This window comes from Gavialis gangeticus, unplaced genomic scaffold, assembly GCF_001723915.1.
Source record: "Gavialis gangeticus isolate Ggan-Ray unplaced genomic scaffold, GavGan_comp1, whole genome shotgun sequence".
Taxonomy (NCBI): domain Eukaryota; kingdom Metazoa; phylum Chordata; order Crocodylia; family Gavialidae; genus Gavialis; species Gavialis gangeticus.
In genome coordinates, this window is record NW_017729024.1 from 44,832,976 (window position 1) to 44,851,110 (window position 18,135).

The 18,135-nt window shown below is 44.6% G+C and overlaps 1 protein-coding gene across 1 annotated transcript in view; it reads right to left on the reverse strand.

Annotated features, from left to right (window-relative positions):
* Positions 1-18,135, reverse strand: part of MUSK (muscle associated receptor tyrosine kinase) — a 106,562-nt gene that overhangs the window by 59,681 nt on the left and 28,746 nt on the right. Inside the window, exon 6 of the mRNA XM_019517040.1 lies at positions 3,347-3,471. Coding sequence (XP_019372585.1) covers positions 3,347-3,471 — 125 coding nt within the window. The remainder of the gene's footprint in view (positions 1-3,346; positions 3,472-18,135) is intronic.

Sequence of the window (18,135 nt, forward strand, 5' to 3'; positions counted from 1 at the left end):
ATCTCCATATCTTTACATTTAACTTAAATATCCTTGCAGGAAAACAGAGGGCTATCACCTGAGCCCATAATGCCTGGAAATGGCTAATGAGTAGAAACTGAATTGGAGCAGTATTTTTATTTGGGTGGAGAGGACAACTGCTGCTTAAATCAACTTTTATCTTTCTGTTCCAGGGCAGTTTAGGAATGACAGTGCTTTCATTCTCTTTAAACTTCAGGACAATTACATGTCAGCATTCAGAAACTCTAGCAACACAGACACTGCAGGGAGGACATCCTCAAATTACTCACTGTTGCTTGTTTGTGAGTCAGTCTTTAAATACATATGCTTGATTCCACCTGTTTCCTGGTTTAACTTTAGCAAAGGCAGGCACTCATTAAACAAAGGTCTCCTTACCATATTTAAAACTATGTGGTCTGGAAGGCAATCCTCGTAGGACTGATTTTTGCCTTGCAGACATAGATACGACAGGCAGATCTGAGCTAGAGTCCCAAAAAAACAATGTCAATTAAAAGAAAAGATTTAAAATCTGAAGATCCACCCTTGGGTGGTTGGGCGGGAAACCAAGTGTACTGGTGACACATGTTCCTCTGATGAACTGGCATAAGTTTTGTACTGATTGGATCTGTACAGACTGGCTAAGTAGAGACAGTCAAAAAGCCTGAGTCTGAATTCATCCAACCTTCACAGGTTAGTTTAAGGTGCATAGATTGGACAGATAAGCAAGTGAGCACACATTCACTTTTGATTCTGGAAATGCAGCCACATGCATGCAGTGGCCCAGGCCAGAAGCTGTGGAGCACTAGAGTACTCCTTCCTGCTTGGCTGGAGCAGACAGCTTGGGTCAAGGCTAACCCACCCATCCTGGGATACTCAGGGATTATGAGTTAACTTGAATCTGGAGGGGATCCAGGACAGAAGTTCAGCAAATGGATTTAACCTAAATCAGTTAAGTCTGATAGTACATCCATCCAGGTTTATCTTAAACTGTTTTTGGCCACTTTGAAAGTGGTTTATGTGCACTGAACTTCTGTTGTGTTACAGATTTGAACCAGTTTCTGATCACTTATAGCAGTTTGTGTGTAATTTCTCTCCCTGGCCAATAAGTTCTGTACAAGTCATTTGGATCTAGGATCTGGATTCCCAAATGAAAAGAATGCCTAGTATGCTGTTTGACCACTTGTATTCAGGAACTTGTGCACACGCAGTCCTGAGAAAATACACACATGACAGAGGTCAGCGACCTCCAGTATGCACACCAGAGCATGGCACAGGAGGTCATTTTGCTCAGCATGCCACAGCCCGCTTGGGGTCTGCACAGCTTCCACCAGCCATGAATCCCTGGCTGCTAACAGCAGGTGGTGGGGAGGCTGCAAGCCCTGCTACAAGCAGTCTGGGCTCCATGGCAGGCAGCAGCTGCCCAGAGCACAGGCTGGATGTGGCAGGCACTGGGGTTTCGAGCCCCACCCCAATTCCATGACCAGTAGCAGCTGCATGCTCACTTCAGGGTACACGCCGAAGAAGGAGCCAAGTGGTGGCACGTGTGCAGGCAGGTGGGCAGTATGGAGCTGGAGGAGCTGGGCATCCACAGTGAGTCTGGTGTGTTCGGCTGCATTGCCTTGGGCACGTGGCCCACAGAGCTGGACATGCCACATGCCATAATATTGAGGCTGCTGGGGTTGCAGTGCAGGTAAGCAGGGCAGGGCACGGCGGGAGTGGTGCTACAGCTGGAGCAGCCTGGGATCCCCTCCATGGGAGGCAGAGGCAGCCGCGGGCACTGCCTCCTGCAAGCTGCAGCCCTGGCGGAGGGACCAGCCACCCCCAACAGTCCACCTGGGCAGGCTTCAGGTGTGCTGTCTCTATGCTTTGAGGCTTGTCCTTGTCACATGTGCATCCCGGGAGGTGCACCCAGGTCAGGGCAGTGGTGCTATGGAACATCAGGCCACAGGGGGCAAGGGTGGGGTGGGCAGAAGCTCCAAGTCAGTTGAGGTTGGCTGGCTGCCCCACGCCTCTTCCCTGCTGTGTGCCTTGAGACACATGTGCAGGTGCCATCACCACAGACCCCGGGCTGCTCGCAACAGGCAGTGGGCAGTCTGCAAACAGCTGCACCAGGGTCCGGAGCCCCGGCCCAGTTCCACTGCCAGCATTGACTGAACATGTGCCTCAGTGCACAGTGGGGAAGGGGCTGGAGGCAGTACAGCCCTGGCTCCTTTCCCATCATGCTCCCCAAGGCAGGCATGCAGCCACTGCTGGCAGTGAGCTGGGCTGGGGTTCCAGAGCCTGGTGCAGGCTCTGGCAAGCTCATGGCTACCTGCTGTGAGCAGCCCATGCTCCGTGGTAGGTGGCAGGGGCTTGCTCAGAGCCTGGGCTGCTTGCAGCAGGCAGCCACAAGGCTGCAAGCAGTTGCACCTGGGTCCAGAGTCCCTGCCTGGCTCATTGCTGGCAGTGGCTACATGTATGCCTTGGGAAGCACAGCGGAAAAGGGGCCAGGACTGTGCTGCTATTACAAGGATCGGGCCCCTTGCGGCTCCTCCAACATCTGCCCCTGGCATGCCAACATCTTCAAAGTCCAGGATGAAGGGGTTTTTGGCACTTCACCCAAAAATGTTGCCAACATAGAACATACTACCAACTTCTTTCCCATTGGCAACCAACTTACAAAGCCTTTACCTCTGTTACCACTTCCCCAGAAGAGCAGGAATGCTATCAAACCTTGTAGGCAGTTACAGGGTGCTCATCACCAACAGTGTCAGCAACCAGAAAGATGTACTTTCCCCCTGCCAAACAGTATTAAACCTAGCTATAAAAAACAGTTGTGCAATATTGTCCAAAACTTTAATGCAGAAAGAGTATGACTTTCAACGAAACAGAAGCTAGGCCACCTAATGGATATAGCATAGCCCCAAGTCCAGATACTGAGAAAAAAAGAGAAGAGAAAGAAAAACAAATCCTTCTCCTTCCCTGCATAGTGTTCCCCTGAAGATCTTCTACCTCTTACTGCTGCTACCAAAGATAAAATAAAAAGAATTGTAGGTGTGTGAGGAAAAAGCCACTCAAGTACCAACTCCTTTAGTTCTGAAGGACTCCAGACATTAAAAGAGGAATCCACACAACACCCAAGTGAAGCAGGTAACATCGTATGAATATTATCCTCATTTTACAGAAGGGAAAGGGAGATGCAGGGAGGTTAAAAGATTTCCCTAAGGTTGAACAGTAAGTCATTTAATAAGACAGGAATAGAACCCACAGCTCCTGGCACCCAGCCTTATGTTTGAGGCGGTAGGCTGCTTCCGCTTGGTACTAGACTTTATTAGACCATACGTAAGTGCATAAAGGAGACACTTACAGCTTTTCCATTTTCGAGCCATGTGACAGTGGGAATTGGAATGCCTGTAGCTGTGCACCGCAGAGTCACCACAGACCCAAAAGTGACATTGTGGGATTCAGGAGCCTTCAGGATTCTGGCATAAACTGTTAAAAAGACAAAGGTACTAGTTAAGTGACTATTTAAAGCTAAGACTCAGACACTGTTCTGACATGCATGTGTTTCCTCTTCAATAAATCTTGAAATAGGTAATAGTCCCAGCTCTACGGTAAATAAAAACATAGCACAGATGCTCTAGTGAAGGAGATGAAGATCATGGGGACAAAGTCTCTAAGAGGCAAGAAGGTACCATATATGATGAGCATTAAAGGCCAAATTTTGCTTTCAGACTTTTGTGCACAACTCCAATTGACTTCAGTGAAGAGCACGGAGTGCAGCAAACAGACGACAGCATTTGATGCAGTGAGATAATGAATGCATGGAACTAAAGTAGGACAATTTTACAATAATTACATGGCAAGCTATGATGTCCATGCTGAATGACCTCACCTCCTGTCTATGAAGAGTGAAACCTATTTTAAGTAGTCATGCAAGAGACCTGCATAAATCATTCAAATGCCATTAACATTATAGGACCAAGGGAGGAGTCTCTGTACCTTTTCTAATTCTACTACATCCTTTTTGAGAAGTAAGGATCAGAACTGCATACAGTATGGAAGATATAGGTGCACCATGGGTTTATATAATGGTATGATGATATTCACCATTTCGTTTTCAGTTCCCTTCTCAATGAACACTTTATTGTCTTTTTCGGTTGCTTCTGCACACTGTACTGTTTTAAAGAACTATCTACAATACTCAAAGGTCCCTTTTCTGAGGTGTAATAGCTAGTCAGACCCCAACATCGTGTATGTACAATTCAAATTATTTTTTCCCCCAGTGTATTACCTTGCACTTGTTGACATTGAATTTCATCTGCCACTTGTTTGCCCACTCACTTAATGTGCTCAGATCTTTCTGCAGCTTCTCTCCCATCAGCTTAGCACTTGACCACCCAGAATAATATGGCACCATCTGCAAACTTGGAAATTTTACTGTGAATCCCCATTTCCAGATCCTTAATGAAAATGTTGAACAAAATAGGGCCCAGCACAGCTCCTTCTGGGACCCCACTTTCGACCTGCCTCCATCTTTAAAAATGACTATTGCTTCCTCCTTCTTAACTATCTCTCAAGCCACAAAAGAACCTTCCCTCCAATCCTGTGGCAGTGCAGTTTTTTTAAAAGCCTTCAGTGAGGGACCTTGTTGAATGCTTTTTGAAAGTCCATATATATTGTGTCAATTGGGTCCCCCTTGTCCACATGCTTATTGACACCCTCAAAGAACTCCAGCAGGCTAGTGAACCCAAAAAGGGTTTGATCTATATTTATTCAGTTTACCCACTTTATTTGCCCACTTTATTTATCCAGTTTATTCTGGGTTTGATGATTGTGTATTCAGTGTCTCACACAGCTTATCTCCGACTGGGGCCTCTGAGAACTACCCCAGCAGCTGCTTACCTATATACATACATAAAAGATATATGTATATACACGCACACAGAATTTTCAAAGGGCTTACCTTCCATTTAGGCAAACAGCCTCATTATCAACATCATAACAAATAATGTATAATGTTAGCTACCTCTCAGTACACAATGGACACACCATCACTAGATGAAGTGCAGAGTATCCAGGGAAGTCACAGACCTACTAGGTTAGGGAAACTAGCTTGCATCTCCTCTTCAGTCCTGATGTAAATGGGAATGCTCCCACTTTGTCAGGTCAGGAATGTGTTTTGTCTTCTGTATTGGTGTTGAAATTTGCACATCCTGTCCCCACGCTCTGTCTGATCCATAGTTAAATGCAGGACTACAGTCTCCAAGGGTGTGTCTACACATGCAAATGCTGCAGGGTGGGTTTACTCTATTGTTAATTCCTCTACAGTAAAAGCACCCTGGGCAGGTGTATACACATGCGGCGAGGTGGAAGCAGAATGTCTGAAACAGGGCAGACTTCCCCATGTAGCCTGGGCTGGCCAGGAATTGTCCTGGTCAGGGGATGGTCCCAGCCAGCTCCAGGCTGGGTGGGGAACTCTCCCTGTGCAGAGAGTTCCCCAGTTGCAGAGTGGGGGCTGGGAGCTCGCTGCTGCAGGGGCAGGGGGACATTGTGCTTGCTCGGGCTCTGGTGTCAGAGCCCACCCCAGCAGCAGGCAGCTTCTGGGGTAGGGAACAATCTCCCACCCGAGCTGCCCAACTGACTGAGAGCAAATTTGCTCCTGGTCGGCTACCTACACATGCTGTACTGAGCAGTAATAACTCACAAGTAATTTTTCTCCTTGTATTAACAGGTAGCAGATATACTCGTGATTAAAGCAAATTACTGCTAAGCAAGCATCTGCATGTGTAAGCATGATGCTTACTACACAGTAATTTAATCTTCAGTAAAATGTCTCATGTAGATGCACCCTAAAACTGTTAATTTTGTCCCTTTTCCTGCTTCCACTAAGTTACAGAGAAAGAGAGAGAGACAGAAAATTCCACATGCACGGTCTTCAATAACAAGGGGAAAATCTACTCTTAACTCTCCTCTAACCAAAGCACTTTTCAACCACTCCCACGCTGTGAACTACCCCCATCTACCTCTTTCAGATCCTTCCATCTAGCTGGAGTATAACCCCCCATTTGCATTTAGCAACAAATTGTGATCCCCAGCAGCAGTTTACAATTGCCTTAAGGATTATGACCTCCAAGTGGAGACCCTGTGCTGTAAGTAATAGGATCTGCATTAAAATTTGCCAAACTGGAGGTGCTAAAGAAGCTGTCTCCTAAGTCATAGATTTCATAGACCTTAGGGCTGGAAGGGACATTGCGAGATCATTGGCTCCAGCCCCCTGCCCAAGGGGCAGAAAGCCAGCTGGGGTCAGATGACCCCAGCAAGATAAGCATCCAAATGCTTCTTGAATGTGTCCAGAGTAGCTGCTTGCACCACTTCTGGGGGGAGTCTATTCCAGACTCTGGAGACTCAGACAGTAAAGAAGTTCTTCCTCATGTCCAGTCGAAAATGGTCTTCCAGCAGTTTGTGACCGTTGGACCTTGTCTTCTCTTGTTATTTAATAAAATGGAAAAAACTGAATTCCTTACTCATATTAATGAGAAATTAAATCTGTCCAGCCACAGATCAGATCAGCACACCAAGCTTTGTTCCCAAACTCCCTAATGAATGCGCTTTTACTTTATGTTTCAGGCATGTTGATTATAGCCAAGTTGGTCTGAGGACATAAGCAGACAAGGTTCTTTGGGTAAATGTGATATCTTTTATTAGACCAGCTAAATGGTTGGAAAATTTGTTCTTTACAAGCTTTCAGGCACAAATACCCTTTAGGCATAGAGAGAGTCTGCTATTGTTGGTGTACTCTCTTAGGTGAAATAGAAGCTTAAGCCAATATGCAAAATGCAGGTCAGTGAAACTTTTGACCAGTGGTAAAATGTAGCTGGTAAAATGTAGAGTGCTTACCTCAGGTTACCAAATGGCAGGTAGGTTGTAATATGCCATAAATCCAATGTCAATATTTAGTCTATGGTTGTTTTGTATCCAGTAGATTTATGAAGCAAAGTTTATAGGCTTGTCTACTAAAGATGTTTTGTAAATTCCCTTTGAGGATTAGACTTGAGAGACTGGAGAGAGAGTGATTGTCTTGTGAGAAGTGCCTGCCCCCACCTCCCCCACCCCGGTAATTGGAAGTTTTTGTCTTTAATAGATTTTTGACATGCATTCTTTCTGGTACGCAGTTGTTTGGTTTTTGCTGTGTAGTTTCCATCAGGGCCTTTAGTGCACTGGATGAGATAGATTACATTTCTGGAGGTGCAGGTATAAGATCCAGGAATAAGAGTGGTAGAGATATGTTGGCAGGTTTTACATTTCTTCTCTGGAACTTATATGGAAAATCCTCGAACAGTTGCGATCCATACTAGAAAAAGACCCAGTTCTTAAAGAGATCTTTCCAGAACCACCCATCCTAGCCTTTAAACAGGCACTCAACTTGGCCAACCTCATCAGTAGAAGCAAACTTCCTATGGCCTCAAGCACACCAAATAGATCCAAACCATGCTGGGACAGAAATACAAAACCTGCCAAGACATCTCCACCACTGCCACAGTAACTACATCCCACAACAGAACCGTCACCATATACACTTACAATCCATGCCACTAAATACAGTCCCCTAGGTTCCCATCAGCCACATTCACTGAATCTGTCTGAAGAATTTAAACTGAGCAGGGTGAGGAGAGTCAGTGAGACTTGGTGTTCGATTTTGAGGGATGTGGGCAGAGGATAGGTCATATATAAACTCTTCATTTATATATTATTAACCATTCTCAGTATTATCACTACATGTGTTTCTTTGTAAATGTAAAGTGAATGCACATTTATTAAGAAATATAAAAGGTCACACACACCCCCACATATATATGACCTTCCCTCCCCCTGCCACTGTGTTTGTGTGTGCAAAAACACACATAATATATACACACAGTTTGTATATATTGGCTGTATATATATCTATATACATGCATGTAAATAAAAGCTATAATGAGAAACATACTCATTTCTGTGAAACTGGGCAATATCCGCAAAATCCAGCAAAAAAAATAAAACTTACTAAAAATAAAATGCTGGCTCTCCAGTGGGAGTCAGCAGTCCTCATGGCCACTGCAGCCCAGCCACAAGGTTGGCCGGGGGGAAGGAGGAAGGGGGCTGCTAGCACAAAAGGGAGCAGCCAAGATAGTTGCCCCTCACTGCTGACTGGCCTATTGTGTGGCCCTGCCCCTCTCCACCAGTCAGTGGTGAATTGTGGGGCCACATGACAGACAGCTCTCTCAAGCAATCAGCAGTGAGGGGTTGGGCCATCAAGGCCCGTTAGCCAATTGGAGGTGTGGGGAGCACTGCCACAATAACCCCATGAAAATGGCAACTGGCCCCACAATCTGCCCTTGAAATCAGCCACGTGCCTCCTCAATTTGGGGAGGTCTCTAGCTACTCTTTACCTTATGACAACAACTTTACCTTATGACATTTCAAATTATTCCATGTGAAATCCCAATAATTCTCCAAATACCATGTCTGAAAAATACATACATATATTCCATTGACACACTTTGCTCTGACTAGCACACTGAATTGAATACAGCGATTCATGCCACAATGCAGACCAGTCATGAGATTGGTTTTGACAAGAGAGGCACAGTCTCTATAGTTAACATGATGGAAATGGATCCCATCTTAGAAAACAATTTGGTTTTTTATGAAACCTGATTTATGATTCTTCTCACAAAGATACACTCTGATCATGTATGGATCATGAAAATCTATATAGAATTTTCTCAACCTTTATATATAAAACACAACCCACCCATCACCACTGATATGTATACTTTTTCCACTCCGTTACATAGTTGATGAGTACTCATTCAATGCAGTGAAATCCATTATTGCAACTTTGTACTTCATGGTTCTAACTAGTTCTTAATGTTTATTTATATTGCAATAATCACAAGCAATAGCAAAACACCATTACCAAAAATGAGGTGAGATGCCACCACTTCTTCCTACTGCCTTTCTCACTCGTTTTTGATTATGCTCCCTGGAAATGGGCTGGAAATTAGGTAGGTGCATGTGCACAGCAAAGTAAAAGGCCAGTCAGAAAGATGGGTAGAATCATTGTATGGTTATTAAGAAAAAAGCATATAGTGATTATCCATAGATAATACTATGAATGGTCAACAACACTGTGCAGTTTCATTTACTGTCAAATTGCTGAGTAAAAGCCAAGTGTTTCCAACTCATTATTGTATCATGAGTCTTGTAATATTTTGTATTGTTCCAAAAGCTCTGTCTCCTGGAGATAAGTGAATATGTGAATCTCTCAGTTTTCTTTTTTTATTTAAAGAAAAGGACATTTTTATCATCAAGACTAAAGGGAAAAATTTGAAAGTGTGACTCAAGTGCATCATAAATGCCTCAAAAATGAAAAGACAATTTGACATCAACTCAAAACATAACATTTTTATTAAAATCTCACAATGTCAAAACCAATCTCATGATTGGGATGGGGCTCTTGACTCATGATTTTTCAATTGTAAAGGCATGATTTTTTCATTGTAAATCTTATTTAAAGAGAGACAAGCACAGCATCAGTGTCCAGAAGAATATCTTTTCAGAATATCAGCCATGGTGTCTAATATCACAGCCTGGTTTTTCTTAGCAGGTACCAGCCTTGCAAAGTGTAACCTTATTCTGATTTGAGCTTCAAGTTTTATATAGAGTTGGCCAGACAGAATCAGCAGAGTGACTTGCTGAACATTAAAAGTACCGATTGGCAAAGAACATTTTTAGCTGTACAATGAAAATATGTATAGCTATAATAACCAGGAGTAAAATGAAAATAGATAGCTTATATCCTGTGTAACTATATAAAACCTGTGTAGTGGGCAAGTACTCATTTCTATATAGAGAGCAAATCCCAGATTCAAGGACATGCAAAGATAAGGTGTTCAAGTTACTTTCCCAAGGAAATGAACACAGCGATTCTTTCATGCCAATGCTATTCCACATGTACATGTGTTTTTGGAAAGGAAGACCCCTGTGAACAGTAGCTTTTCTAAAATATAGAGACACACTAACGACAGTGAAGTAGAAGATCAGACTGTAACTGGATAATGATTACCTGTGTGAAACTAGGGGCAGGTGCATATCTCCTGAGTCTAGGACCAACTCCCTTCTTTTGCCCCACAAGATGCTAACCATTTCAAAATCGGAAAGGGAGAAAGATGAAGTGGAATATTTGCCTCATCTTACCCTTTCCATGGTAGCTGGCAGAGCTAACTACACACAGTTCTCTGTATGACTCAAAATCTGGGAGGACTGGCACAAAGGTTTCCTAAGGCAGGGTGACTTTTCTTCACACTGCATAATTGTCATGGTCAAGCCATCAGCAGTTTTTCACCTGTTAAAACTTCAGGTGTGCTGTGTCTATAACTCCCATCTTACCTGCACGAGACTCTGCCAAGCCAGGAAATGGGTGTTGGACTAGATGACTTCCTGAGGTCCCTTCCAACCCTAATTTTCTATGTTCTTATGAAACACAAGTGTGGGACTATCCAGAGCTGTTAAAGAAAATATTGGTTAAACATGCATTATTTAAAAATTAAGAGGTTTGGAAGGATAAATGAAATCAGTCAGCCTCTTATTAGTGTGAGTTAGAAGGAAATTTGTCTTGGGAAGGAGATTATTCTATAATGGAGCAGTTTCTTGCAACTTCCTCTGAAGCATCTGGCACTGGCCACTGCTAGTGGCATAATGCTGGCCTAGGTGGATCATATGATCCTGCGCCTGGGTCTAAACTATCTGCAAGTTGCCACATTACGTACAGCTGCACACGTAACACTTCTCAAAGGTGAGCCAAGGTCACTGAATTCCTCCTCATAGACCCCCCAGTCAATAGCAGTAACTGTGGAAGGAAATGCAAACCTCTTCCCAGCAGAAGTAAAGAGACTCAGGGAAGTAGAGACACATGGGGATCCTGGGGAACCTAGTAGGGACTATGGCATAGGAGAGAGTCAGGGGGTTTTTAGAGAAGAGAGTCTAGAAGATGGTTGTTGGTGACGGTGTATGTTGTATTGGGTGAGAGGAGATCCCAGGAAGGAGAGAGGAGATCCTTGGGAAGCTTAGTTGAGGAGGCAGATATTGAAAGGCAGAGGTAGCCTGGGGTCTGTAAGGCTGTTGAGTGTATGTACAACCATTCTTTATTTTGTCTTGCTTGTTGGCATCCCCTGTGCTCACCCCAGAGTACACTTCCCTTCCAGCCTACATCTCCCCAATCTCTCCTGCTCCTGGGTGCACCCTACAGCTCCTGGCTCTTTCCTTTGGGTTCCACATTAGCCTGGTGCTGACACAAGGGTAGAGAGGAGGACAGTCACTGGGCAGGGAGCTGTGAAAGCAGTTGTCTAACCACACATAGCTGAATGCAGCTGGGTTACAGGCAGGCGCGACAGGGCTGCCAAATGCATGTGTCATGCAACATGCCTCTGATGCCTGGCAAGCTTCATAGCCCATTGCTTGAATAGTAAAGAACTTCCAGGTTCCATTGTGACTATTATAGAGCTCAATTTCTGAGGTAGCCACTATGGAACAACATCATGTCGTACAGCGCCTGTTTTACAGGAAAACTGAGGCATGGTTATGGGGTTAACTAGTGTGGCCTCAGGAAGTATTTGACTGTAGATCTGTAAGATCCTAACAAGCTGGCTTCTGTCTTATCTTTTGTGCCATCTTTTGTCATAGTGTATCATCACTCATTTCATTTCTTTCCTTGATCAGCAGTTGGTAGCAAGAAGAGGAATTCATTCTGCCATTCAGACAGGATTTTCTTCCTTTTTTTATACTGCTTTCATTGCACAAGTGTGCAAGCAGCTAGAAAGATAAAAAGCAAGAGGAAATATTGACCAGGGCCTAATGTTATAATGAAAAGCTATAGCTATGAAGTATGAAAATGTGATCTTTCAAGAAATAATCAGAGGGGCTTTCTTCTCGGTCATGTCACATGATTTTAGGGGAGGGGGCATGAAGAACTCAGAGCAATGACTGCCATGAAAAGAACAGATACTCATTTAGAGTCAGGTCTTCAAATTGGCTATTTGAAATTGTACTATCATGTTTGGATTTTTTCCCTTGTAAAACCCAGATTTCTGTAATAGGGAACAGCAAGAAACTAGTAAAAAAAATGTAAAATTGAATGGGTTTAATGCATTTTAACCATAAAGCAGCATGAACCCAAAGCTCCCTGTACTCTAGACAATAACAAAAGTGCCTGCTACTGGGGAAAAAAACAGAGAAGGAACTAGAGCAGTGATTCTCTACCAAGGTATTGCAAGATCCTTCTAAGAGTGTCATACAATATTAGCGCTGTTCGGTGTGCAAATGGGTACACACAATTCACAAATCAACCCAGAGATTTCAAATAGGAATCCATAGTGTCAAAGGCATCTTACCTATTGTGGTCTTTCTGAGGCCTTTGCAACAGAAAGAATTGCCCTGTTATTTTTCCATGATCAAAAAATGAGTGAAAGCTAAGAGCTGGCATTTTCTGAGGGATGCCTGGGGTCTAATAAGGGGTTACCTGAGTCTAAAAAGGTTGAGGGCAAAAATGCTTTTTTTCAGTCCCAATTGCATCTCATTTTCAAAATGTGGTTATTTCAGCTAGTTGGTTCAGTGTAAACTTTTCATCTGGTTTCATCTCCACCCCCAGCTCCCGCCCCTAGGTACAGACATTCCTGATCTCTGTGTGTAAATGAGGCTAATTCTACCTGGCTTGCCAGTGTGAAGATGCCAGCTCTGGTGATTTAGTCATGCAATACTGGTTTCTTTTAAAGTTTGGCTTATGGATTATTCTGCTTATGTAAAAATCCCATTTACTAAAAGGGTAAGTTTCTGGCCCTTGTGGTTGTACAGTGAACCTTCAACATAAGACCCTACATCACTATATTTTTTTTTAAATGTCACGATTTTTGACTTGCATGAGGCTGTCCATACATCAGCTGTGCTCTAGATCTGTGCTTCCTCAGATCAAGTATGTCAACAGCTCTAATTGCTCACTGCTCTTTCCCAGCCATGTTGGGAATAAAGCAAACAGTTGGTGCTTGTTTGTTCATGCTCTGAATTTTTTGTTTTTTCTGTGGCATGCTCTGTTACTTTGTAATTAGGGTCACAGGCACATCCCTAGTGCATCCAGTGCCTCTACACAGAAACATCACCATGGTGACTGTTACAGGTATTTACTAAATAGACCAGGGCCTCAGTTACGCCCATGCAACCCTGAAGTCAGTCCTCTGTGCTGCTGAAACTGAGGGTTGGATCTGAACAAATGTGCATTGATGTTAACACGGATTCCTCCACAGCTTCCGCATCTTGGAATAACCCCGTGCTGTAGTTAAACTGACATCAGCCAGTCTTACAAGTAAAACAACTTACCCAGGCCCTCATGTACCTTAGTACAAGCTGCCAGTACTCAGTAGTGTAACTAGGGCTGGGTGATTGCAGCATGAGCCCTAGGCACTGACTATAAAGGGCCTTTAATGGCGTGGTGGCAGGGGGATGTGCTTCAGACAATATAGCTTATGCTCCAACCATGCATATTGGAGGCAGGATTCCTCTCCGAGTTCTCCTGCGCTTGACACAACCCCCTCGCTAACCCCTACCCCACCTCTGTCAACAGTGCCAAAATGGTACTTACTAATAAGCATGACAATAAAGTGTCACGTTCTGTCCTCTGCCCTGGAAAAATCTAGGTCGACTCCAGCCAACTACAGTTTCTCCAGATTTAGCCCAAAATGTCATATATAAAGAAATGATTTTTCTGGTCAAAGAGAATGTGGCTTACAAAGGCCAGATGTGTACAGTGAAGTACTAGCATGGATATATTTTTTTCCTGGCAAGCAGGCTGCATCTGGCACTATTACAACCTTCCCAAAGAAGGACGATCTTCTCTCTTAAAGAAAGCTCACAGAGATGGCTGGTTAGGATTTGTGCCCTGGCTTCCTAAAAGATGCAGTAGCTTAAACATATAAGTTCCAGAAACCAAATAGCACCTGGCTGTCTTGGCTTTTTCATCTATTCAGATGATGATCTGTCACCAAATTAAGTCTTTTCCCAGAATGCATACCATGGTCTGTGTCATAGCCAGACATTTTTTGCTCAATGATGGCATCCGTGTGCCCAAGGGAACAGCATGGCCTATTCATCTATGGCTTGGCTGAAGCAGACCCCATTTCTACCAAAGGCTTTCTGCCTCAGATAGGTGGTAAGAGATAACCTTCTGGTTCAGAGTTGACCTTCATTTCAGGTAGCCTAGATACTATAGTGACTGGCCTTATATAGATTAATAGAATAACTAGATTAATAAATTAGATACACCCTCATGATCCAAACCTTTGACCCTCCCTCTCCACAGTCTTTCTCTCTCTATTCGTCTCTTACCTCTGTCTAGTATTTTTACTGGCAGACCTGTTTATACTCTGGTACTTGCAGGATGTATAAAGAGGAGGTTGGGGGGGGAGGTGTCACCCACACATGAAACAAATGTACAGCAATAAACTCCAGTGCACATTGCACTGGAGTTTATTGCTCCTGGGAGCCACATTTACAAATGCACCCACTGGCAGGAGTCCTCAGGGCTGCTCTGACCCGGCTCACTGTGCTGGCAGGCAGCCTCCACACTGAAGCACCTTCATGCCCCAGTCAGCCCATCAGCATCTATACATGTGTTGCAGCACAGTAAAAAACTTTGCCACAAGATAGCACTTGTATTTATAAGTACTGTCCTACAGCACAGTAAATTAGTCTACTGTAGCCTAGTAGGGCCATGTGTGTTGACGCGGAGACTTTACTGCAGAGCTAATTAGGCAGCTGCACAGTAAACATCTCATGTAGATGTGTCCAGAGACTTCCAATTTAGTCTCTGTTCAGCCTAGTTGGTCCCCTTACTTTCTCTGATTAAGACGTGGCTAGCAGGCCTCGTCTTCTTAGGCCTCATTCTTCCAAGGGATCACAGTCAAGATAATAGAGTTTCTAAAGGATCTGCTCTTGACAAGAGGAGTAGTGGTCTGGCATCCTCCCTTTTGATAATTATGTCTGCTGCCCCTAAATATTTCTCTCACCCCTCCAACACCTGTTCTTTACTGGGCTATGCTAGGCTTGTTCTGGTCAGACCTGACAAAGAATGTCTTGCATTCAAAAACTTGTCTAACTGTATCCCAACTCCACAGTTGATCCAATAAAAGATATCACCCTAAGAAATCCTTGCTTCTCGCATACATTTTTACAGAAAATATTGTAGTGATTTTATGACACAAGCTTACAAAATTTCTGAGATTAATTGAAATTTTTTTCCCAGACAATTTGAGGCTAGCTAACATTTTTATAGCTTGTATCTTCAACTTGTTTTTCAAGCTGTAAATCTGCTATCTACTTTTTCCCCAAGTTTTCAGAACTCTAATTGATTTGGAGACAAAAGTGGATAGACTCTTTGCAGATATAGAAATAGCTTCAGGTTCTTTTCAAAACAAAATCTGCACACCAGCTTTCTGATGGTCCCCCTCTCTAAAGGGATGGTTCACCAAGCAAGTTCTTCCTATTTCAAGGGCAACGCAGTTCTCATAAGTGGCTTGTGGAAGAACATATTTGTGGGATGTGGCAGAACATTATTTTAGTAGCTAGTAATAAGCAATAAACTGCAGGCAGGACGGGATTCTGTCTACAAGGGCTGGAGCTTTACAACCATCATCATCCAAGTCAGAGGCAAACTGCTTCAAGGCTTGTTCTGATGTATTTGCTTGGCAAAGCAGCCCCTCACCTGCCCCATGGCCAGCACTTTCTGCTGCAGGCACTCGCAGCCTGCACGGAGCTGTCTGGAGCAGGCACAGGCAGCCCCAGGCCAGCTGCAAGCGACTGCAGCATGGGGCACAAGGCATGGGGTGGGCGAGGGGCTGCTTTCCCCCCACCCTGCGCTCAGCACCACCTTGTAACCCGGCCCCGCTACCAGGCTGGTAGTGGTGCCGGGTTACAAGCTGGTGCTAAGTGTGGGGAAGAGTGGCTCCTCGCTCACTGGGTGGCAGGTGCCCCATGCTGCAGCCACTCACAGCCCACCTGGGACTGCCTGTGCCTGCTCCAGACAGCCCCGCATGGGCTGTGAGTGCCTGCAGAAGGGAACGCCGACCATGGGGTGGGCGAGGGCTGCTTTTCCCCATGTTCTGCACCAGCTTCTTCCCTGCTGGCAAGCAGGGGGTTGAGGCTTTGCACTGCCCTCCGCCTGTACCACGGGGCTGGGGGGCACTGGGTGTGAGTGGACGGGGAGCCAGTGGGAGCATGGCGCCCGCACCAGTGCCCCAGGGTCAGTGCCGGCGAGGCCCAGAGCAGGGTGGCAGGAGCGCAGGTTCCCAGCTGGCTGGGGCTCTATGGAGCCAGGCCAGCTCCCCCCTCTGCTTGCTGGTGCAGCCCAGCCTAGCTCCATGGACCCCTGCCAGCCTGGCCCTGCTTTGGGCCCCACCAGTGCTGGCCCTGGGACATTGGTCCCAAGATGTTGGGACATTGGTCCCAAGATGGTGACCAGGGGGCAGGGCACCTGTCAAGGGGCAGAGCTACCCATGCAGCCCTCGACAGCCTGCCAAAACTGGAGAAGCGGCCCTCCGCCCAATATAACTGCCCACCCCAATATAGGCCCTAGAACCTGATGTCAGTCAAGTCTCTGGTGGGTTTTTGTTCATTCTCCTTTGATCACTCAGTGCCTGTTCCAGCTGAAACAAGCTTCCGATCCTTTTGTGGCTTGCTGATTACTAATTTCCATGCATGAGCCCTCTATCTTATGCCATCATGTCAATGTTTTTAGAGCTGTCACCAAAGCTCATTGTACTCCAGGATGAAGTTGATGTACTTCTGTGGTATGGCCTGGGTTCTGCACCATTCTGGTGCCTCAGACTGGAGATTCGGCATAGCTTCTGATACAAATGGAGCCTCTTATTGAGTCAGTACAGCTATGAATAACAGATGTAGTGTCTGTCCCCCATGCTCTTTCCTTTGACATTTAATTCTATTTCTTTTAAATCAGCAGATGTTTTTAATAATCAACATGTCATACTGACACACAATTGCTGTGTAGCAATTGTAAAGCAGGGAAATTGGAGTGTTTGGAAGCTGAGTGGGACACTGCGCATCTGGCTACTGAGGCGGTAGGGAGGCACTTTGGGATAAGCACAGATTCTTCATTTGCAAAAAGAGGGGCATGTCTTTCACGAATTTTATAATGAGAGGCAAGGATTTCTTAGTGTGATGTATATTTGACCAACTCTGTAGTTGGGATAAAGTTAGACAGGCTTTTGAATGCAAGGCATCTTTGTTAGGTCTCACCACCATAGGAATTTTATATACAGATTCATAGATTCTGAGGCCAGAAGGGAACATTGTGCCCAGCTGATCTGACCTCTAGCTGTACAGCAGAGGGCTTAGGACTTCCCTGAATTGTTATTTGACCTAGGCAGATCTTTAGGGAAAAAAGTATTTACTTGCTAGCAACAGGTAATCCACTACAACTTTCAGTAAATTGCTCCACAGATAAAAATGGCTTTTTTCACTGCTCAGATTATATTGTAAGAATAAATTGCCCCAATAGAAAAATAACACATTTATTTATCTTCTGTAAACAGAAGATAGATAAAATGGTACTGATAAATGGTCTATTCTAAATGGTACTGAGCTCACATTTACACCTTTAATTTTATTACTTTTGAGAGTGAGATGCATTTAGCACTTTTATTTATCCTTTCTAGATAATGTCTAAAAGGTACTTCCTTTTATCTAGAGGACTTTTTCATCTGTACATAAAGAGGTTCTCCAAATCCGTAACTGCTCCAATAACCAGTGTGCTACTGAATACAGGTTCATCTGTTCTGAATGCTTAATTGTCCAATTAGCTAGTGCACCTGCTATAGCAGTTGTACAAGGTTTACTTCTGTAATATACTAGGCAGAGGCATAGCAGGTGAATTACACACCTGAGGCAAACCTCTCTCACCCTTCCCCACTAGTCAGCATGCAGGACAGCAGCAAACAGCAGGCATTGGCAGTGTCATGGAGAGCAAGGTGTTCTGGGAACTATAGCTCCCTACAGCGACAGTGGAGTTCACTGCTGCTAGGGGTAGGGTGGAACTTTCACACAATATTT